General features: G+C 39.0%; 1 protein-coding gene across 3 annotated transcripts in view; it reads right to left on the bottom strand.

Annotated features, from left to right (window-relative positions):
• The window catches only part of LOC121428869 (nuclear pore complex protein Nup214-like), a 62235-nt gene that overhangs the window by 31378 nt on the left and 6185 nt on the right, over window positions 1–24672 (bottom strand). For 2 of the 3 annotated variants that reach the window (XM_041625737.1, XM_041625739.1), the window contains exons 2-23: window positions 23347–23433; window positions 21482–21614; window positions 20513–20584; window positions 19494–19642; window positions 18677–18875; window positions 18053–18181; window positions 17303–17400; window positions 16827–16924; window positions 15451–15644; window positions 14872–15021; window positions 13938–14297; window positions 12574–12732; window positions 11434–12239; window positions 10600–10749; window positions 9877–10145; window positions 8763–8930; window positions 7841–8001; window positions 5624–5818; window positions 4628–4965; window positions 3990–4159; window positions 2853–2952; window positions 1931–2170 (exon numbers count right to left, since the gene is read on the bottom strand). In XM_041625737.1, coding sequence (XP_041481671.1) covers window positions 1931–2170; window positions 2853–2952; window positions 3990–4159; window positions 4628–4965; window positions 5624–5818; window positions 7841–8001; window positions 8763–8930; window positions 9877–10145; window positions 10600–10749; window positions 11434–12239; window positions 12574–12732; window positions 13938–14297; window positions 14872–15021; window positions 15451–15644; window positions 16827–16924; window positions 17303–17400; window positions 18053–18181; window positions 18677–18875; window positions 19494–19642; window positions 20513–20584; window positions 21482–21614; window positions 23347–23385 — 4377 coding nt within the window. In that variant the 5' untranslated portion in view covers window positions 23386–23433. Of the gene's footprint in view, window positions 1–1930; window positions 2171–2852; window positions 2953–3989; window positions 4160–4627; window positions 4966–5623; window positions 5819–7840; window positions 8002–8762; window positions 8931–9876; window positions 10146–10599; window positions 10750–11433; window positions 12240–12573; window positions 12733–13937; window positions 14298–14871; window positions 15022–15450; window positions 15645–16826; window positions 16925–17302; window positions 17401–18052; window positions 18182–18676; window positions 18876–19493; window positions 19643–20512; window positions 20585–21481; window positions 21615–23346; window positions 23437–24672 lie in introns of all 3 variants that reach the window. The other variant, XM_041625738.1, reaches the window with a different exon arrangement.

Raw genomic sequence — 24672 nt, 5'->3', positions numbered from 1 at the left:
CGGAGAGCCTCTTGGTTTCTAGATGCTCTCTGGTGCAATCTGACCCTTATTTTGGAGCATTTCACATGTTTTTTAAAAAACATTGTTCCCACTTTTTTAACATAAAAAAATATCAAATATGCATTTTTTTCATGTAAAAAAAATGAGGGGACAATAGAAGAAAAGTACCTGTTCAACAATAATAATAAGGAGGCATTATCAGCTATAGGCAGGTTTTGTTCCACTATAAATCCAGTAAAGAAAAGCTCAGCGCGGGTAACGTCTACCTGTATCTTGTCTTCGCAATGTCCGTATGCCATTTGCTCCCAAAGTGCTTCCAAATATCATCACGACCTCCGTACTCAAACTGAAATGTCCACGCTGCATATTGTGCAAAATGCATAGTAAATTCCTCTTTTCAACTTCCAAATACACGGCTACTAGAGACTGTCTTCAGTCTTATACTTCTGAGACCATTTCTTGGTCTTCTTTTGTTAATTTTCCGCCATTTCGTGTCAATATCAACCCATCAACACGCCGAAATCACACACCGATATTCCACCGCACGACTCAACAAATCCAGCGGCCGCGAGCGCACACGGCTCACAAAGCTAGCCGGGCCTACCGTTCTGGTGCAGTGTATTCCCGTTGGGCATATCACATGCACCAGCTTTTCGCTGCTCCTTATTTGTCTGCCTTTCACATAGAATTTAGTAGCAGCGAACATAATGGAGTTAATACATGCTAAAGTTAGCAGACGATACATGTACTTCCAATCCAATTTGATCAATGCAAAAAAAATCGTAATTTCGGGAGGATAAGGATGGTAATCGTGACGGCGGGAGTTGGGATGAATTTTCGGGAGCCTCCCGATGAAATCGGGAGGGTTGGCTTCTCTGTAAAAGCGACCCAGATGCGGTAAATGGGTACCGGCATGAAGTAATTCCTAAAAAAGCTGTGCGCACCAGAATCGGTAGACTAACTTAGCCGGGGTAATAGAGGAGCAACTGGCAAGGTGGATACGTGTGCTATACAAATCCTCTATTATTATTTCATTATGCTTATTTTCAAGTCTCACGTATCTTTTACAGACCTTTTGGGGCTTTCAAACATTAATGCTCATGATACATTGTCTCTGCAATTCTACTAAATTCAGCCACGTTTACAATTAATGAATAAGAACTTTAACATAATCTCTTGCTGCTGACTTATGTCAATCAGAGGCTGCTGAAGCCTCTCAGCAATAACATTAGATTTCTACTTCAGAACTTAACCCTAAAAGTGCATGTCAGACCCAAAACTGCTCAAAAACGTGAATTCATGTACAAATCCAAAGCAAATTGTGTACTTAGCCAAAATTCATAAATGTATCATTACTTCAACTTTTACTGATTAAACTTAATTAATTTGGTCTTGTTTATGATCAGAATTAAGTCTGAAACAACTTCCATTGAAAAAACAATAAAAAACAAAAATTTGAAAAACAAAGAAATAAATAAGAAATTTAAAAAACAATAAAATACATAAGCAAAAAATTGTGATGCATAGAGTCTGCGAATAAAAAATGAGCAGTTTTGAGGCAGTATGATAGTTGATTAGAGCAAATGTTTTATTTCGTGAATAAATTAGCATAATTAATTCTTTACATGAAAAATCTAATCATTTAAAAAAAATTAACCATACAGCCTTGGAGATAATATCGAACACTACCACTGTGCATATTTTTGCAAACTCGCGCGATTGAAGGCCGAGATCTCAGGGGGGGGGGGGGCAGAATCCGGACCCCCTCGGCAGTGAGATGGGTCCAAATAACCAGGCTCTTTGAGGGTTAACTTGATCTTGAACTTACTACTTTTGTTACTGCCTGCTTGTTACCACCAAAGGCAGAAGCGCCCTATTTGCAATAAAACTAAATTCAGACATGATTTACTTAGCTTGACCTTCAACTTACTGCTTTTGTTCCTGCTGGCTTGCTCCCGCCAGAGGCTGCGGTGGCGCCAGCTGCAGGCTGGGAAGTAGGCAATAAGATTGGGACGGACAAGGACCCAGAGGGTGCTGCAGTGGTGCTCAACACCGGCTTGGAAGAAATGGACACAGTTGTCATGGCGATGGCCGATGATGCAGCTCGAGTGGTGGTAGGGGTGGTTGGTTTCCTTCCTGTGGGGGATTGTGGGAGGGAGTCACCGGAGGCCTGTCGCAGTCAAGGGGGGTGGAGTTTGAGATACAATAAGGAAAGAAAATGTCGGTGATTGCATCTTTAATATATGGCAGAAAAATCATTCCAATTTGATACAATCTAATTCATTCCATTTATTTCAGCTTCAAGATAAAAAAATTTCATACATATGTATAAAAAACAAACGAGGCAAAAGCGATGTTGCGTCTCGCCCAGTTGTGGAAATAACCAGAAATATTGCGATCTGCGACCGCATGCAACAGAATTGTATCAAAAGTTCATTCTATGTTCTATTAATTCAAATGAACATTCTTCTGGGGTGGACTTGACCTTTAAATCACAACCAGTTCACTATATGAAAAACCTCAAACAAATTCAAAACAGTAAAACAACAAAGTGTTCGGTACATTGTGCATAAACATGCATATGAAAAATAAAAATAAAGAATCATACCACAATTCAGGCAAAAAATAATTTTTTATTTTCACAACTAATTGCTGAAATCTGAAGCTGCATTCAAGAGCCTTTAACATTGCAGGGAATTGACAAATTTAGGGGGCTCTATTGAGTATATCTGGGGCAATTTTCTGGGACAAATCGTCCCGAGCCCCTCCTGTAATTTTTCCATCAGTTACAAAACAGGGTTATTATATCAATGCTTATACCGTAGCATTATAGGTTTGAGAGCGTAACTCACACTAGCAACTGTTCCTGGTTGTGGGGGCTTCACACCGCTAGCAATGGCCATCTCAGCTATAACTTGGGTTACTACCTTTGCTGTCCCGGCATCAACAGTACTGGAACAAAAATATATGCAGAATCTGTTATTTTTCTAAATAGTACATTGGGGCATGTTACACAAAACTTTTTAACTTAAAGAAAAATGCAATTTGTGGTAACAATTTGTACAGAATCCAAACGAATGACCACCCAGGGGAGCGTTTCATGAAAGCACTTGTTAAGACGTTTTATCCGACAGTTACCAAAGTCACAGTGCCTCTCAGCCAATCAGAATCAAGCAAAGTTGTCGGATCTTACAGCGTGTCAGACAAAAAATTTGATGGAAACACCCCAGGTGTCTGTATATTTGAATGAAAAAAAAATGGAGGCCAAAGGTTTCTGGAAGAAATTGTATAATTGCAGAGAAATAAGAAAAACAAGTAGTGCCTCAAAACAAGCATGGAAATCGAGCAGGACGTTGGGTCTATTTTCCAAACAATAATAAAATACTGTCCAACATGGGCTTATCTGTTGGCAATCTTCAGTAAGATCAATTTCCAGTTTAGATTTCATGATTTCACAAATGAAGAGTTTCTATAACATGTTTACTACTGCCAATCAAATCGAAAGATTTCAGTAGCTTTTAACTGTCATTACAATTTGTTATCATAGCAACTTTTATGAAACAGGCCCCACATCTCGATCTACAAAGATAAAGAGGCAAGTTCCCTTAGTGTTACAGACTTTCTCATGACAGCAACCACTTTCAGATATCTTCAAACAACTCTAGAAAAATGGTAGAAATTGGGAAAGCATAATTCTGCCACTGACTTTAAAAGCAGGGGAGACCGGGGTTAGTTGGAACGTGGGGTTAGTTGAAACATTGTAATTTTCTTGAATGCCTGTGAAGTAAATTTATGCAATACTGCCCTCAATTTATTGCAATAATGATTCAACACTGTTGTATTATTAATAGCAATAAATTGAGGGCAGTATTGCATAAATTTACTTTACAGGCGTTCAAGAAAATTACAATTTTTCAATTTGCCCCATGTTCCAACTAACCCTGGTCTCCCCTAAAGACTCAATTCAATTAAACTACAATTTCTATTACCTGGCAACAGGTGCGAAGGTGACTGGTGGAGGCATGGTCCCCTTCATGGTGTCAAGATTCTTGATGTTCACCACAGGAGGGTTGGGTTTCTCTACCGGGGTGTTACCCGCTTTGATGGACTGGGCGCGGCTTATTGCTGCCACGCCCGCTTGTTGTCCTGGTGATGTCGCCTGGTGGGTGAGAACACAAGAATAGTGATTCTCTGAACTTAGAAGGGTAAATATACATTTTATATAAATATACAGACGGCCTATGGTAAATATGAGATATGGTCCTAATACATGTTTTTATAAACAGATTTCAATAAGAAATAAACTCAAGCGGAAGAACTGACAATAAGTGTTACAAGGTATACACTTTGCTTAAGTAATGTTTACTATCCATTATTTTTCTGTCAGCAATATGAAGAAGACAAATATGAAATAAACTATCAATGTAATCAGGCAAAATATCAAGAAATTTAATACATTCCAGACCAATTTTTGCATTCTTACAACAAAATGTATGGATTTAGAATGTCCATGGGTCCTAGGTGGATAGAGTATACCAGCGTCAAGACCAAAAAATGTCCTCCTCTTCATTCCAAACTTCACTGTTTTTACCAAAACTATTGTAAGTTGTTGAATAATCCTACATACCTTTGATGTTGCACCTGTCAGGCCCCAGGCGACTGTCCCAGACCCTGTGTGTGAGAAGCTGGATGTTGCAGGTGGTGGTGCCTGCCCCTTGGGTGTGGCCAGGCTGCCCCCCTGTGCACCCTGAGGGAGGGGAGTTGATGTGACCATCCCAGCTCCGGGCTGGATGGGGCTGACTGGTACGTTGAGCGTTGATAGCGGTGGCGCCACTGTTCGCTGGGGCTGGGCGGGTGGTTGCGTGCTGCGCGTCATGGGTTGTTGAGGGGAAGGGGTCGACAGGGTAGTGGCAGGGCGGGGTGCTGATTGGGTGGTCAAAGGTTGAGAAGGGGCAGCTTGTGGTGCTGTAGCAGATATGAAATTCGAATTATTTCCATTATAGATGACATTAAAAAAAGTGTTCCATATGTGTTTGTTCAATTTATAATGTAATCTACCAATACAGCAGAATGACTGAAAATATTGTATTAAACTTATTTGGGGTTGAATTCCTTCTAAGAATTTTAATAAATCTACAATCATTAATGATGTAAGGAGAGCAATATGTAAATCATAATCATCACCAATTTGCTCTCACATCAGCATTATTACTGGTAGTATCAAGTGCATTAACCTTATCAAGACTATTTACAGCATTATCATTATTATGGGCTTGATCATTATCCAGAATGCGGTGAATATTATTTTTGTGGTCCATGACCATGACTAACATCTTCATTATTATTATCAATCATTCGCTTTCTTTCTCATTCCGCTTTATTATCTCAACCACCAGATTATTGTCTAAATCGTCATCATCATCATCATTATCAAAATCATCGTCATCAACAGCATCATCATCAACAGCAGCATCACTATCATCATGATGTACATAATCAGCCCAATAACCATCACACTCGACCCATCATCACCATCATCATCCCCATCATCAATAGCAGAAGCACCATCACCATTTATCAAAACCATTTTTCCATCAAAAAACACATCCTCATCGTCATTTACCTGTAGCCGAGGTGGTGACACCTACACCTCTCAGATCTGTTCTGCCAGCATGGTGGGCAGGGCGGCGCCCATCCCCCTGGCTACCCCCATAAGGAGGGGATTCGCCGGATGGGAACCGGAGACGTCGCTCTGGAGGGAGAGGAAAATTGTCCATTTCTGATGGGGAACCCCCTCTTGAAGAAGTTACAAGAGCAGCTGAAAAAGACAAAATGCATCTTCTTAATTACTCTGTATATCTTGATGACGATAAATGAAGCTGTTCAACTTTTGTTATGCAAGGACCATTGAGAGTACAAATAAACCATTCTGCAAAACCTTACTTAGTAGTTTTTGCTTTAGTCCATCCAAACGGAGGTTGTGATTACCAATGCTCCACAAATGTAATTTAACTAATCAATCATCGTCAAAACAACTCACATCAATTTCTATGCTGATTACTGCAACACTAAAAAATATAATGTCAGGGTACCCCAAGGATGTGTTCTGTCCTCATCTTTGTTCTCAATATACACAAGCAATTGTGTTAGCGAAAATAAAAAATGCTTGATTATCAAGTACGCTGATGATACTGTAATATCTGGGTTTCTTTCAGTGGACGCAAACTGCTACTCACATGTTTCAGATTTCGTTACATGGTGTCACTCACATCATTTGCTTTTAAATGTTGGAAAAACGAAATGATCACTGACTTCAGAAGAAATGTTACCGTTGAACACCATGCCTCTAAAAATACATCGAAAGCCCATTGACCAGATCAAAGAATACATATACCTCGATACCACAATCACAAACACTCTTGACTGGACTGTAACCACAATCTCGATTCAAAAGAAGGCAAATCAAAGACTCTTTCATTCGCCAACTCAAAACACTCCATTTGGATAGGTTAATTTTACAAGTCTATTATCCAGTTAGTTGTAATGTTCAATGTAATATGCTTTTATAGCAACCTTACAATATCATACAAAGAGAAGCTTGAACATCCACAGAAAATTGCCCAGAAAATAATCGGTCATGAGTTACCCTCTATTAAAGTTCTGTAAAATGAAAAATTATTGGCTTAAGTCCAGACTATCTTACAAAGATCCATCTCACCCCCCTGCACTGCTATTGTAACTTCAATAGGTCTGGTGTCCGCCTCTGTGTCTCCCGTAATAACAGAGCACATTTTAGGCAATCATTCGTCCCTACATTTTAGGCAATCATTCGTCCCTCATTCTCAACATATGTTTAATGGGAAGGGGAAGGGCAACATTTCTTACAATGAAACAGTATCAAACGTCCACTTTTCTAATACTTCTTCACCCTAAATTTACTTTCCTTGCTATAACAGTTCCACCTGGGCCTTAGTATTCGGGCTGGAGATGGATTCACAAAAAATTTAATACTTGAATAATTAATTCCTGCATTATTTGTAATTGTACTTATTCTGTTGAAAAATAATGCATACGGCATTTAGTATATGATCCTAGCGATATTGCAAGTCTATTTCATTCTGTCTATGTGCATATGTATTTGTAATTTTGTAAACCCAATGTGAAAGGAATTTCCTACCAAGGACAATAAATATATTCAATTCAAATCATAACTGAATAATTGACCTTAGAATACCTTGGAACCAAAGAGAGGGGTTTGTAAGGGGGCATATTCTCACCTATTGGTGCCAATATGAAGGGTGTAGTCTGAACTGATAATACCAGGGAACCAAGTACAGGGGTAGGGAGGGGGCGGGGCATATTCTCACATATTGGTGTTGATATGATGGGTGTGGTCTGACCTTAAAATACCTTTGAATCAAAGAACCAAGGTTGGTGAGGGGGTATATTCACAACTGACTTTATAATACCTTAGAACTAAAGAGAGGGTGAAGGACAGGGGTGTCTTCTCACCTATTGGTGCTAATCTGATGGTGTGGTTTGGCCTGATATTACTAGGGAACCAAAAACAGGGTAGGGAGCATATTCTTACCTCTTGGTGTTCATCTGATTGGTGTTGTCTTACCTTAAGATACCTTGGAACTAGAGAGGGGTTGGTGAGGATGCATATTCTCACCTCTTGGTGCTAATCTGATGGGAGTGGTCTGACTTTATAATACCATGGAACTAAAGAGGGGGGTGGGGGAGAACGGCATATTCTCGCCTCTTGGCGTCCATCTGATAGGTGTGAAAAAAATATGGAACCAAAGAAAAGGGTTGGGGGAGGGGGGCATATTTTCACCTCTTGGTGCTGATCTGATGGGTGTGGTCTGTCTCTGTGAGAGAACATCCCTCAGCATGGCTTGCTTCTTAGCTGACATGGGTGTGCTCCGGGCCTTAGGAGCACCACTCACCTTAACCTCAGCAAGTCTGGTAGCAAGGGATGAAGGATTGGTGCTCAGCCTTAAATAAAAAAATTAAAGGAAAAAAGACATACTATGAACTGGTTTTCTTATGGACTGAAGATCTTGAAATTATTGATCACTTTGATCAAAAGATTGGAGTCACAACCATGGCACCCTACTTTGATAGTAAGTGAACCCTATTCACTCATATTGTGATCACTAGGGACCAGTCCTCATTTGCTTGTTCAATCAACTTTCCAGACGATACTCTCAATAATATAGGCATTTGCATAGTGCAACCTAAAGAGATTTAATCCATTCAGCGCTGTTTCACGTGCTCGCTGCCTTCAAGGAGTTAAACCTGCTGGGTACCCATTCACCTCACCCGGGTTGAGTGCAGCACAATGTGGGTAAATTTCTTTCTGTGGGAAAACATGCCATGGCTCAGATTCCAATCCCACATCACTCTGGTTAAAAGATTAGAGTCCAAACCACGGCACCCTACTTTGATGGTGAGTGAACCACATTGTGATCTCTAGGGACTTGTCCTCATTTGAATTTTTCCAACTCAATATGAACTATGGAAAGCCAGCAATGCCTCATGTAGTCATCTAAACACATTTCCTTTGAAACAAGCTGAAGCCTTGCAATTGGTGAACTGATTAAGCATGCACCAGAGTATGATTGTTACCAAGATAGAAGCATTTAAGATAAATAAGGTTGGTCCTGGATTTCTACAGATGGGACCGATTCAAATCTACCATGCTCTTTCAGGTTATTGGGCCCAGACTGACATTATATTTTCCCATGACTACATACTTGATCTTTGATGATGGAAGTGCGTTAAATGTCGAGGTGACATCGTAACGCTGTGCGGTGGTCAGTTGCTTCCGAAGATCAATCAACTTGTTCTTCTGGGTTGTCAGGATGTTGACGTGGTTTCCCAAGGTCTGATAGATGGTATCCATGGTGGGGGTCACCATTCTCCTGCAAAATAAATTGAGAACAGTTAAATGCAAGTCAGAGGGTAAGAGAGAAACAGAGAAAAGTGGGGGAGGGGGAAAAAGGGGAAGAGGAAGACAGAAAGAGAAAGTAATATAGAGAAGGGAGAGAAGGAAGAGATAAATAATAAAAAGAAAGAAAGAAATATATACATAGAAATAGATAAATACATGTAGGAAGAGAGAATGGAATAGACCTATGATAATATAGTCAAATGTTAAGAACAGGGGTGGGCATTTAATGAAAGTTGTCAGCACTGACTAAATTGTCAGTGCTGACAATTTCACTGAAATCCTTGGTTTTGATTGGCTGAAAGGCACTATTACTATATAAACTGGTGTATATGAAATGGTCCCCTGTTCAAAATGCCGAGCGCTATATGAGATACAAGTGCATTGCACTGTATACTATCTTAAGCAAAAATAAACAAGCATTTCCCTTAGTTAGGCTTCCGATGAAGAGTCAGAGCAAAAATTATGATGGCCTAATCTCTAATAATAGAAAGCCCACCCAGCATTTTTTCCCATCTACTTATTTATTTTCCTTTACTGCATCAACAAAACAATTACAGAGATCAGGTTCCAATCTTACAAAGAGTTGCAACTGATCTGATTAACCTCAAATATATGGAAATCCATTAATATCACAATTTTTCCTCAAGGAAATTTGCACAATGTCTTTTTGTAAACAAAGTTGATCACACTGAACCGACAATGATGAATGTATGGAGATTCATTCTAATTACCAGAAAACATTTCGAACAAACAAATATTTTAGATGCAGATGTTGCTGGCTTTCCATAGTTGTGGTTGATCAGATCAATTGCAATTCTTTGTACGACAGGACCAAGGATTAGCTGATGTGAACGCCTAAATGTAGCAAAGGTAGCAAAAAATTGATAGACCTAATTTTCTTAACCTTTCTGGCTCACCTGGTTGACTTGGATCCCTTTCCATGGGTGATCTTCTCCCACTCCAGATCCAGGCAGGCATTGGTATCCCTGACTCCAGTCTCCAGGTAGTGATACAAGGAGCGGATCTCCTGCATCTGCTTGGCTGACTGTGGATCCAGGCCCCTGGAGCGCAGGAGCTGGAGGTAGCGTGGATCCTTGGAGCGCTGCTTCCTGAGGCGGCTCTCCTCGACAAGGCTAAAGGAGTTCAACAGCTTGGCCTTGAGGCCGTGGATGTCTTCGTTATGCGACTGGAGTTGTAAGGAAAAAGTGTGGATAATTGTTTGTAACATGCATGGAATGTTATTGAAACAACATTGAGGGGTCAATCACTATCGCATTCATGAAATATCAAATGTCCATCCATAATAGGTCTATAATGTGACCAAGTAATAAAAGTAATCTATCAATTCATAAGTACTTATCGGCTCAGTGAAGGTCATGGGTTCAAATCCAGACCTTGGAGTTGTTTCCTTCAGCAAGCCATTAATCCACATTGTGCAGAACTCAACCCAAGTTAGGTAAATGGGTTCCTGCCAGGAATTTACTCCTTGAAATGTGTGTGCATTGTAAATAATTATGGCTGCCCAAGCTCAAACCAGGGTAATAATTATCCAAGTCCTTTGGAAATGGATAGAGCCGCTATATTCATAATGTCATGTGAGCTCTGCAAGAAACGTTTATTATGATTATAATTATCATTACCTTTGTACATTCCAGGACTTCTTCTTTGAAGGTAGCAAGGTCGTCCACACCTTTGCAGATCTTTTGAAGATCCTGGGTAGATCCAACAGAATGGTGTCCTGTTGCAGCCCTTGCCTTCAGCTCATTCAATTCCTTGGTGAAATGCTCCATCTAGGGAAAAAGGATAGCAATAGATAATAAAAGGATGATGAAACCTAAACCAATAATCATCAGTTTTACAAGCGGTTGAGATATCCCTTCTAAAGTCAATATGAAAGAGTTTTTGCAGGTGTTCACTGAAAACCTGAAGCCCGTCTTACAGTTGCGATTGATCCGATCAATCGCAACTATTGGAAAGCCAGCAAAGTCGACATAAAAAAGTTTGTTAAAATATGAATGTATGTAGATATGAATGTATATCCATAAATTCATTGATTTCTTGACAATCTAGTGTGTTCTCCTTTGTTTACAAAGGACATTTTGCAAGTTTTTCCTGTACAAAAAATTAAGACACTGAAGGATTTCCATAGAGTCATGTTCGATTGGATCAATCATAACTCTTTGTAAGATGGGGCCCTGGAATCCATGTTCATCTTCTTCCTAATACATTTTGTGACTGATTTCCAATCCATTATTGACCTTCATTATATCAGGCCCATTGGAAATAGAACTAGAGAACCAAGAATTTCCAAGAAAGAAATTACAGTTGACTCATAAAAGAATAAGAGTATTGAATTACATCGGTGGGGTTTTATCAACCTTTACTCTCATCGACCAATTATTAACCAAAAAAAATTTATGGATTTGGCAAAAAAAAATGATGAAAACTACATTGCTCAATCCATCTGTGCTTACCTCTTCTTTGATATTGGAGAGCAGAGCAGCAGTGACAGGTTTAGCACTAGCTGCAGGAGTGGAAGTAGCAGGGATCCTTGAAGAGCTGATGACATCTGCAGAAGACTTTGGTGTCTGCTGTACAATGGCGACTGGCTTTCCAACCGCTACTCTATGTGCATCTGGTACGTCCTTGCTAGGTTTGGAAGGTCCTTGGTTAGGTGCAACAGCATTTGGTGGACCAAAAGAAGCAGGAGTTGATCTGGTAGGTGCAACAGCTGCAACTGAAGAGGGTGCAACAGCAGCAATTGAAGTAGGTGCCATTGCTGCAATTGAAGTGGGTGGAGCAGAAAGTGATGGTCCCGCCGCCGCTGCTGTCTTTGGGATAGTGAACTTGGTGGTAATGGAGGCTGATCCTTGAGAACCTGACCCAATGACTGGCGCGGCTGCCGTAGGTGCTGCTGCTGGTGCCGTCGCTGGTGCACTACCCAGCTTGAGTGGATGACTTGCTGTTCCTGGGGCAACTGCATTTGGTGGACCTGGGGCTGCACCACCTAGTTGTCCTTGGGTCGGGGCAGCTGACAATCCAGGGGCAACCGCATTCGGTGGACCTTTACCGAATAAACCTTGTTGTCCAAAGCCTCCCATGCCTCCTGGTGCCGTAGCGTTGGGAGGTCCCTTTGGTTGTTCAGGTTGAACAGGTTTGGCTGAAGACTGTGTGGTCTGGACACTGGGTGCAGGAGTTGCAGTCGTGGTGATCGGTTTGTGAAAGGCCCCAAATGCATTGCTTGATGGAGCATTAGATAAGCCAGAAGGAGCAGAAGCAGCTGTATCACAGGTTAACAGAAAGAGAGAAGACATAAAATAATATTTACCATAATTGTGTAAAGTGGATTCACTCTAAAGACAATAATGACTCAAATTGCAATGCCTGAAATAATATTCTTTATTTAAAAAAAAAGCAACTTATTTCATCTGTAAATGCGTAATTCGAACAATAAACAGTCTATATATTTCTAACCCATTATCTCATATATCTAAAGCCTTTATTGTATATGTGAAAAAAAATCAACTTTAACCTTTCGTAAACTGCTCACATTTGCTCAAATAGCCTTCACTCACACCTACTATACTTGTGAAAGATAAATACAGCATTCGTACCTTTGAAACTAAACCCTTGAGTGGATGGTGCTGGCTGTTGGACAGACTGAGAGGGCGCTGCGAAGGAAAACCCCTTGAGCCCACTGGGCTGTGTGGTAGGGGCTGCTGTGGAAGATGGTGTACTGGTCTGGGGAGCACTGAAAGAGAATCCTCCTGAACCTATAATCCAATAAAATGAGAACAATTAAGGTTCAGATGATGTTATTATGTGATGTGGGCTCATTGGGCAAAAATGATGTTGAACTGGGAAGCATCTCATAATTTATACCAACATCCAGCTGCATCTCAATATATACCAACATCCGGCTGCATCTCATAATGTATACCAACATCCAGCTGCATCTCATAACATATACCAACATCCAGTTGCATCTCATAATATATACTAACATCCAGCTGCATCTCATAATATATATCAACATCCAGCTGCATCTCATAATTATACCAACATCTAGCTGCATCACACAATATACACCAACATCCAGCTGCATCTCATAATTATACCAACATCTAGCTGCATTACACAATATACACCAACATCCATTTGAATTTGATTCTGATACATGTTCCACCCCACCCCTTAAAGGGGAAGTTCACCCTGACAAAAAGTTTATTGTAAAAATAGCAGAAAAAATAATAAAAAATATTGCCGAAGGTTTGAGAAAAATTCATCAAATAATTAAAAAGTTATTAGAATTTCAATTATTTGATTTGTGACGTCATATGCGAGCAGTATTCCTACATAGCGAATGGTAAAAAATCAATGAAATGTCATTTTCTCAGAAAATTGAAAATGGTTTTCACTGGAACTTTTGTATATCAATAGACAAATCATTTCACACCCGATCATGAAAAGAAAACAAAATTAAGTCATCAGGAACCATACAAAATTTGAAATTCATACATTTTATATTACATAACACATGGGGCAGCTGCTCGTTTATGACGTCACAAATCCAAAATTTTGAACTCTAATAACTTTCTTACTCTTTAACGGATTTTCCTCAAACTTTCACCAATATTTTTGACTAATTTTTCTGCTATTTTTACAACAAAGTTTTCTTCAGGGTGAACTTCCCCTTTAACTGATCTGACCAATCAGCTGTGGGCATAGTAGTATTCACTTTCACTCCTTCATCTAAAAATGGAATACACACTTTATCACATACCTTTGGAATCTTGTGTCACTACATTCTTAAATTTTACTTGATTTTCAAACTGTACAAGTACTCTGTTTATAATTTTCAGGCTGAGGACAAGATTTGTTTACCATGAAACATGTCCATTTATCAAAATTTTATACTCTATTCTAATCATTTTTGTCTTCACGTTAACATCATGTCATTCTATACATGTTGACTCACCAAAGGGTGATGACTTGCTACCTCCAAACATAGGAGTCGTCAACGTAGATGATGCCTGGGGTCCTGAACTAGCGGGAGCAGCTGAAGCCGTGGATGCTGGGAGCTTGAACTGAAAACCTGCAGATGAACCACCTGCCGCTGCTGCACCACTGAAACCACTAAACATGGATGGCTGACCACTGGTTGCTGTTGCACCAAACGCTGGTTGGGAAGGGGCAGAGGAAGCAGTGCTTGGGATCTTAGCAGCAGCAGCTGAAGGGGCTGGGGCAGGGGATGTGAATGACAATGAGGCTGTCGATGCCTGGCCGATGCTTGGCTGAGGCTTAGCTCCTGCAGACGGTAGGATCTGTACTGCAGTACCTAGGGAATTGACATAGATGACAAATTACACAATTTTGATCTCGAACAACCTTGCAACAAATAAAATATCCCGTTTGAAGCCAGACCAATTGCTGACAGTGTTTTGATTCAATACCAACAATATGATCTTGAGAAAATAAAATGTTCAGAGGTCACTTTAATAGTGACTAACTAGGCATCATATTGACACACACACACAAAATCATCTTTAAACTAAAACCACAAATCGTCACTCACATAAATAGCATTGTTCATATTCAAATCTTCAGGACACAGTAAAAAAACACTTTTCAACGTTCAATCCCTCAAAAAAAAATGAATAAATAAAATAAAATAAATGAATGAATAAATAAATATATAAAATAAATAAATAAATAAATTGATTAATTAATTTATTAATAAATACATAAAATTGATTGATATCAAAGAAGAATGAATGAATCTGTTAATACTTATTATTACTTATTATCGCCAAAGTGAGCTGAAAAATTTGATATGTAACTACAAAGATAATCTTGCATTTTTTAATCTGGACTTTTAAATTCCGATACCACATTATCCAGACCTTCCTTACCTGTTCCAATTCGCTCCCCTCCAGTCGGTAATGGTTGTGGCTTCCTTGTGTTACCCTCTGCATCTTCCAGGTTAATCACATAAAATGGGCAAAGCAGACCCTCACTGGATAATACCATTAGGATGGGTGCAGGGGGAAGTGTGTGTTGCTCTGTCGAGGGATACCAAAAATTTTCCAAATTAATTTGAAAATGAAAGTGTATTCAAGAAATAGTCTCAACTCGTTGGGGAATAATGATGATCATAACTATAATGGCTACCTGCTTTTATATAGTGACTGATACACTGACAGTGACTCTATATGATTCAGCTGTATTATTACACAGGTCACTAAACTTGCCACAACCCACACTCAAGGATTGTACCTTCCCCATTCCCTGGGGAATATTCCAACAAATCATCTTGGGTACCACAATGCTTTGCATACTACAATGAATTTCAAATCCAGTCAACCGTTGAGGACCTGGGTGGAGAGAACAAGATCAGCCTTATGCTGCGAGTTTGAATCCTGGACCTACTGAATCACAATACCAGGTACTTGAACACTACACCCCTACACAAACCCATCCCAAGCACTCACTGATGGTGATGTTGATCTGCGAGGTATAATCCGTGGCCATTCCCAGCGGCATCGTTTCCTCGTGGTCACAGAGGGGTACCTCGATCCTTGCCGCGTCATCCAATGTCCAGATCTCCCACAAGTCTTTGTTCTCCTGCTGTCTTCCGAGAACAGCGCCATCCATGGAGTTGCTAGAGCAGGTGATCGCAAATTGCCTACAGGATGGTAAGAGAAAAGTGAAGAAAAAAATATATAGATTCCCTAATACAATCAAACCTGCTTTATCAACAACCTACTAGTCTTCTGGCACAGACCCTGATTGAAACTTTGCTGTTTGAGAAAGAGGGCCTCCAGTCCAGAAGGCATAGTAGCCCGTGACTTCAGGCCCCTCTACTCAAGTAAAGGGTCTATACATTAGACTAACCACCTACATAGGAGAACTACCTTCCATAAAGACTAAAGACAAGAGTTTGGACACCCTTGCACAGTTTTCTCATTGAAACATGTATTCCCAGAACCTGCTTGTAAATACCACCTGCTTACAAAGTCCACACTTCAAGTCTCTCCTAGGAGGTCTGTATATACAAGATTAGACTGTATCTTCAAAAGAAAACTATTAAGAAACATATGTGAAACACAAGAGTACAAAACTATATTAATAACAAAATTAACATCCCCCAGTACTAAAATGTATATTACACAAAACATATGTCAACAATAATCACTAAAGAAACAATGTTATTTCTGCCAATTTAAACTTATGTTATAGAAATGTTCGCTGATCAAGAACACATGTCCTGTCGTAAATTTCATGAGCTATTGTCTACAATGGAATGCTAATCCCTGTTATTTGCAGAGGGTGATTATCAATGCCACCTGGTGATGTGGTTTTCAAGACCCCTTTGCCTTGTAAAATGGCTTTATGCATAGATAAACTGGATACAACCATTTTTTGCTAGTCAATCTTTGCCTGATACTCAGACTAGGCCTACACTACAGTCTTGTATCTCAAACTTTGCATGAAACACGCACAACACTGAGAGCATTCCCATACAAACAAGACTGCTTTACAAGAAGTGGTTTGGAACACCAATTCAGGAGATGGTGAGGAGTACACTGCTAATTCCTTTTTATTGTATTGCAATACATGTTAATTTATATTCCTTCAATGTTAAATATTTGTTATTTTATATGTCATTAGTGTTTATTTATGTATTTCATATTACAATGTACTGACAGTGGAGGACAAATTTTTATGTTTTTTAATATAGACCCACAAATGAATCTGAATCTTCTAAACTGGTTTTGCAAAGTCAATAAGGGAAACTTATTAAAAAAGAAGATGAGAATGGGGATTAGTGAATCTTGCTTTGTAAGCAATGGGAAGACCAACTTACCACTTATCAAGGTATTGCATGTAGTAACAGGCGGCTCTCTCCTCACAGCTCCCGAAACAGACATCCTCGAAATTGATGTAGCTAACTGGTTTCTCTTTCTGCAAAACATGAGATAAATTGATATTCTCTCATTCAAATGATACATGCTTTGAAATTAAGCATTATTTACTTGAACATCTAACAATATGAATTAATTTGGAATTATGCAAATGGAGAAACAATTATCGTAGCAATAGTGTTTATGATGACATCCATGGAGGGTAGGAAATAAAATGGACATAAAAGTGACATTAAATGTGACATAAAAGGGCAGTTTCTGTCTAAACTCAATATAAGAATGGTGTTATTTTAAAAAAAAGGAGAATAAAGCCATCTCCAAATTTGTTAAATAAACAAGCATTAAAATCATTCAAATTTCATCATGAAACCATAATAGGAATACTATCTAATGAAATGCATGTCAAATTGATACTAACCGGAGCATGGACAACAACAATGTTTGGCTGTAAGGACTCCTCAGCATCGATGTAAGCCACAATGAACATGTAAGTTGACAACCAGTAGATATCCACAACTGAAGAATAAGATTAAACACAAAACACAACATTTTCATACTCACATGATGATGATAAACAACACACAAATCAATTCAATTATATTTCATATGTTTCATTTCTTACACATTTTCCTTTTGTTCTAGCTTTTCTTTTATTGTATATGGTACTTGAACAAGCATTCAATAATTTTCATCTCCCTTGCTTTCAAATATATTTTTTGTATCATGTATTTTTGTAATGAATGCAGTTCATCATCATCACCACGACTGTCATTATCATCATCAGTACCATCACTGATTCATCATTTCAGTGATTTATTCATTCATTGTTCCAGTGTGCTTTTGTAACTTTTATGAAATTGGAATATTACTTCATTATCAACATCAATTGGAACATGAATCACACAACATATAATGTAAGAGTACAAGACTTGTTGCAATGCTCCCCAGGGAGTGGAGAAGTGCATACATGTGTACATGCATGTAAGGATCCTATGACCAAGGAAATAACAATTACAATGCGAAACACTAAGAACATAAAGTATTAAGCACTATATAAATGTAACTATTGTAACTATTATACATTTACATTGCAAGAGTATAACAATACAATAGTCAACATTAATAAAATACAATGGCAATGGATTTTGGGAGAAAATCAATTGCTAACCTTTGACTGCTTCTTGGGTGAAATCCGGTGACCTGACAGTCTTCCTAAGTTCACTTGCATGATTGAATTGCTTCAGCTCACCGTTGGATGTTCCTACAACCATCTGTTTTCCTTTCGGAGACCAGCAAACTATTAGAAAAAAATGTATCAAATGTTAGTTATTTTCAAAGAGAGTCTTTTTTTCAGCAATTATTTGTTTTTAAGAAATAGATTTTTATGTGCTTGTATCAATTCTTTATACTTGATTTCACCTCAGGTTATCCATGAGAGTTTTTCTTTTTTCAATATTCAATTTTGTTTTTAAGAATTGATTGAAGATGAGACAAAGACATGCATAGTATTTTCATGATGATGATGAAAGTTTTAAATTGGACAGAATCAATCAAATTTAATTGAATTCATTTTCACACATTTGTTTTCTTGTTGCATACTAGAAATCCTCCAGCAATCAGATAAAATAACCATCATCAAAAAAAAGAATGGTCTGGGGCACGTTTATTATTTGAGTTGCGATCAAACGCAACTCAAATAATCTTGCGCAACTTGATTTTCAGCCAACGAAGCACCCATATTCGGGACTTGCGTTTAAACGCAACTCTTTCTGCAACAGACACCTGGACTTACTCGCAGTAGCGCCAACCTCCACCGGCAGGCGTGCTAGAGGCTTGAGTGCTTTGTCTGAGCTATCCCATATCATGCAGTTCCCATCCGACAAACATGTGCCAAGGAGAGGCTCGAAACCAGGATTCCAGACCAGGTTGACCAATTTGACTTGAGGGTCTTGAGAGAGGAATGAAGTCGTGAAAGGCGAATGAGACGCTCCCTGTAAAAAAAAAACAAAGATGGGATAAAAGATTATGGCCCATATTCTAAAGTCCACATTAACTTCTACTGTTAGAGATTTGTGTCACAATTGGCTATCCATAGTTAAACTACAACTTTCGAACAAAGTTTAAATGATATCAAAGTTTGGAGTATGGGCCTATGTCTGCATAAGCCATGGACCTATATCATAAAGCTTAGCGGTGAGGCTGATTTCTGTGACTGATAGCATCGATTATTGCACAATGCATATTATCAGTCATAATCACGATTTGAGTAGATATGCTTAAACACGCACAATTGAACCTACATCTCTATGAGATAAAAGCAATATTAAATCATGAAGAACACAAACTTGCTGATCCCTGCAATTGTAAATAAATGACATTTTACCTGAGAAATCATTCTTTAATGTCAGGAAATACACTTGGAAAAAGGAAGTGAGAAAGGAAATGACACTTTTTATGGCTTGGGCAAAAAAATTACTTACTTTTAGGTGAGCATTACATAAATCACAGAGATCATATTCATGAATATAAAAGGGGAAAGGCAATGGGCACTAATATCACGGCACCTCCACTGGAATATGAAAGAAAGATAAGATATTCGATTGACTTACTTTCTTTGTAACCACTCTGACATCATAAAGGTTCAGAACAAGATTCTTGCCTTGTTGGTAGCACACTGACAAAATCAGCTCGCTGTTATTCAATGCAACATGAAGGGGCCTGGTACCAAGACTAATTTTGACGCAGTCATAATCACTCACTGTACAAATTTAGGATAAGAAAAAGACATCTGATGACATCAAATTCACAATTCATGAAACAATGGACTGGGACTGCCACCATCAGCAGCATCACAAGGAGGGGGGGGGGGTATTTCATGAAACAAATCAGTGATGTTTACTGACTACCAAAATCCTTGCATCTGATTGGCTAAGAACAAATGAGTCAGTGAAAATCACTGACCTTTGCTTCATGAGAGACTCCCATGGTCCATCTTAATCAAACTTATATGAAGCATCGTAACTCATTTTGGGGAAAATACGTCAATTATGTAATAAAGGTTAAATAGGCAAAGTTATTAACGCATTACTACCCCCGCCCCTCCAAGAAGGTACAATCGAGCTTGGTGACAACAGGGAAACGTGATGAAAGAAGATGCGCAAGGCTGCCAAAAATTTATCTGTCACATTGCAATTGTTAAAATGCTGGTAAGAAAAAACATTCAAATCCTAGATCAAGATAGGAACTCCGACTTCACAACTGTTGAACAAGTGAACCCAAACATTGGAAATAGAATGCATTTTTTTAACTGCATGTGAGCACATCGGGCTGATAATATACTTATCCTATACTCTACTTGCAATAGTTAATAATACATTGTTGTTCTGATGTATTAAGAGCTATATAAAAGGGGAATATTATTATTATTATCAAAACAGAATGGATGGAAGAAAGGTCAAAAGTGAAAAGGATGCAAGTATCACAAGATAGGATAGCCACTGTTTATCCATTCGCAGCTTCAGTAGATAATTGCAACATGTTAAGGTGCTACCCAACATGAAATTTAAAAGCGCTATGTTAAGCAACATGGATCACACCAAACAGGCTTTGCTTATTCCTGCATACTCACCAACAGCCCCTGTGGAATCTCTATTGAGCTCATTGAGCCTGCCAAGTTCTGTGGTCTGAAAGATCTTTACACCTGCATTTTTTTTTCCAAAGATACCATAACATCACAAGTCGTTAATATTAGGATGTTAAGATCCCAAATAGAAGCTGAACCAATCAGCTGTTGTTTGTTCACTATACTTTGGTAGAATCGCAATGAACTTTACTTTCTATGTACTCATAACTAAAATTATTAACAAGCATGAATGATTCTCCCCCACTGTATTTCATATTCATTCAGTATCAGGCCACACCCAGGGATGTGTTACAAAGAGTTAAAATAAAGTTTGACTAAAAATCATGCTCGAATATCAAAGCATCTTTGATATTCAATATCATTATTCATAAGCAGCAAAGCATATCCCATTTACACGATCTGACCAATGTGGGGATGCACTATATATATATATATTGCATGCAACTGGGAGTTTGAATGTGATTTTCAGTCACATTTAAATGTTTATGAACCTCCCCCCCCATATGTATGTACATAGAATAATTCCGTGAATTCTTTTATTACTCTTGAGTGGATTTTCAGAGTAATAGCACTACTTTGGAATCATCTATGATCCCAGGATACAAAATTCATGAAGACAGTATAAATATACATCCAGAGCTCTTTAATGTTATCATCAAAAGCCCCAAAATAAAATCCTGAATAACACATCTGTCTGTTATCCAAACCCTATAAAGCTGAAGCCACACTGGCCATATAATGCTGCCATTTAGAAGCGACATTGTATTGCAAACTTGCATGAGGCAACTTAATTGAGAATCATGAGTCAAATGTCAACAAATTTTTGACATATCGTTTACTTTCAAATCACTTATTTCTATTCACTCTTTGATTTACCATGACAGTTTGGGACTATTTTTAGACATTTTTGTTGAGATATGCCCCTGATTTTCATTGATTGTTACAGTAGCTCACCCGTGTCTGATCCTACAAAAGTGAAGCCATATTTGTTGGAGACAGCAAGAAGATGGAGTCTCTCTGGGGGCGTGAGACTCTCTGGCATCTCATCAAAGATCTTCAGACGACATAGCTGCTGGAAGCGAAGCGACTGGGAATGGGGAGAAAAATGAATAAAGTCTATCAAAATATGAAGTTCTTTGGATATTTACAGTTTATAAAGGAGAATTTTATGAATTTTCACCCAGCCTTTTCAAGTACAGAAAGAGAAAGAAAAATCTTCACTAGGGCTGGGACTAAAACCCGGGTACCCGGGTCCCGCCCGGAAGCGTCGGGTACCCGGGTAGAAAAATCAATACCCGATACCCGAAAATTGCTCACCAGTATAACGTATATTTGATTTGTATTGCGTAGTGTAAGACATGATTGTAAACTCATCACAAAAGTACACAAGTCTCATTTTGAATCTCACCAATTACCCTCGAAATATCCTTAAATATACTAGTTTTTCAAGTGGTGATGATGTGACTGAGATCGTTCAATTGTCGCCATGTTTCTTTTGCAGCGCAGTGACGTCATCCAGCCACTGCGACGCAAGCCAATTTATGAATGAAAATATAGTAAGCATGCGCATTGCAAGCCTCAGCCCCACGCAGTATTCCGTCAAAACAAGTCTGCAATACTCTGTCACCTCGTACCAAAATCGACCTAGAATTCCACTTTCCTTTATTTCATATGAATTATGAAAGTATTCTCAGAGGATCTGTTTTCTCACTGATACCACGCAATAAACCGAAAATGGTAACACGATCGTGATTGGCTGGCGCATTTGACGCTCCGAAACCCGGAAATCAATTGACTTTGTTCACGTAGCGATAGATTCTACAAACTCACGAACACGATGTAATATCGACGCTTCTTCGTAAGATTTTGACGGAAAAGCAAGAAGTAATAAAAATTTGCTTACCAGTGCGGTATCGGTGGGAAAACAGATCCTCTGAGAATACCTTTTATAATTCATATAAAATATAGAAAAGTGGATTTCTAGGTCGATTTTGGTACGAGGTGACAGAGTATTGCAGACTCGTTTTGACGGAATACTGCGTGGGGCTGAGGCTTGCAATGCGCATGCTTACTATGTTTTCATTCATAAATTGGCTTGCATCGCATTGGCTTAATGATGACGTCACCTTTTGGGGTTTTTCCACCAGTCATATTTCGAGCGACATGATTTTCGGGTACCCGGGTACCCGAAAAGAAAAAAACCCGAAAGTCCCAGGCCTAATCTTCACCATATTCAGGACCCATTCAAATTCCATTTGATGCTTAACAATCTTTTATTACATTGGCATGATAAATTTTATTTGTAACCATTTTCCTTTTCTTCATTTTCAGATTTATTTTCCAGTGCATTTATTTTTGGACCAAAAAAAAATGCTTCCATAAAAGAGATATATTTATGTTGGCAATTTAAAACAAACTGCTGGCCAAATAAGGCAAGGCTCGACATTAGCCGAGAATTGGACCCCAATTTTTTTAAAAGCCAACACTTTGTGGTGTGGCCCGGTTACATGTAGGCTCCCAAAGTTTTGATAAATTCTAATGTTTTCTATTGCTCCAGGCCACTAAATTTGCTTTGCAGGCCACCAAGAAAAAAATGTTAAAGTGGAGCCTTGCACAAGACATATAATTCTGTCATGAAAGATTCAATATGTTCCCTGACTCTAGGTCCTGTAACACAAAGGTTAGCAATTGATCATACGCTTGATTTTTCACGATTGATTGTACACTGTAGTCAATAGAATCAATCTTTGAAAAATATTCTACGATCAATCGCTAACCTTTCTTACGGGACCCTGGACATCCAATACTTCATTACTTACTGCAACTTCTCGCTCCGCCGGTCCTGCTTCATCCCCCATCTCAGTTTCTATTTTCACTCTAATGGAGGCTGAACTGATCAAATACTGCTACTGGAAAGCAATCAAAATAAGATTGAAAATTAAATCAATGTTGAATTAGAAACACTTGATTACTCTTATGTCCAATTTTTATGAACTAGATCCATAATTTTTTTAAAAGTTACTATGATAATTCAACAAATACATGTATCTCCAACATGGCCAATGGTCACTGACCCTATTGACCTTTGTCCTTGGTCATGTGACCTTAAACTTGCTAAGGATTTTTCAGTGGTACTTGATTTCTCATATGTCCAGGTTTCATGAACTAGCTCCATAAGCATCAAAAGTTACAATGGAAATTCGACAGACATCCCAACATACCCAAAGTTCATTGACCCTAAATGACCTTTGACCTTAGTCATGTGACCTGAAACTCGGGCAGGCAGTTAAGTAATACTTCATTACCCTTGAGTGTAAGTTTCATGAACTAGGTTCATATACTTTCTGAGTTATGATGACATTAAAAAAAATTAACTTGGGTTAAGGTTTCAATATTGATCCCCCAACCTGGTCTGAGTTCATTGACACTACATTAGTGCTTTAGCTGAACTGCCGAACCGAACGGAAGTTCGCTGAACTTGGCACTTCCAAACTGGGACCAAGGTGTGGAAGAGCATAAGGTGAGTGGGGTTATTCGCACAGTGATGGAGAGTCTTGGGCACCAACCTGTGCCGAGTCTGCCATCCACCTCAACACAAGCCCGCTTCACTTCTGAAATCATCTTATCAAGAAAACAGCTAAGGGGGAGTAGAAGCTGAACATAGCCTAACCCTGAAATACGATGGAACAACAAAAGGCCGCCTTGGATACCTGGCAGAGAGATAGAGGTGGCAACAAGATCAGCAACCTTCCTGAGAGGTGTCCACCAGCAATCAGGGCAGGGATGCCAGTCAGTTTTACTCACTGGGCCTGAAAAGAAGCCAGAACGTGTTAAAGACCAATATATACTGTACAATATAAAGCCTGAAAAAGTCTGAAATAATAAGTTGTCAGAGCCTGAAAACTGGCATCTCTGCCAGGGGCACAGCAGCTGACTACGTGAATTCCATAAAGGCATCATGTGAAGAAGTTGAGGAAGATCTTCTCAGAAAAGTCAAAAACTCTATGACTGATCGCTGTACAACAAACTCAGCAGTTGACAAGTAATTGGAGGAGACTGGGAGTTGTATCAACTCCTTCCGTTGTGCAATGTACCCATTGGATTCTTTTGCCCGACAAGTTAATAGCATCCTTTGCACCGAAGAC

The sequence above is a fragment of the Lytechinus variegatus genome, chromosome 15 (assembly GCF_018143015.1).
Source record: "Lytechinus variegatus isolate NC3 chromosome 15, Lvar_3.0, whole genome shotgun sequence".
NCBI classification, from domain to species: domain Eukaryota; kingdom Metazoa; phylum Echinodermata; class Echinoidea; order Temnopleuroida; family Toxopneustidae; genus Lytechinus; species Lytechinus variegatus.
Note: the sequence above shows the minus strand (reverse complement) of the source record. Positions and strands in the feature narration are given on the sequence as shown.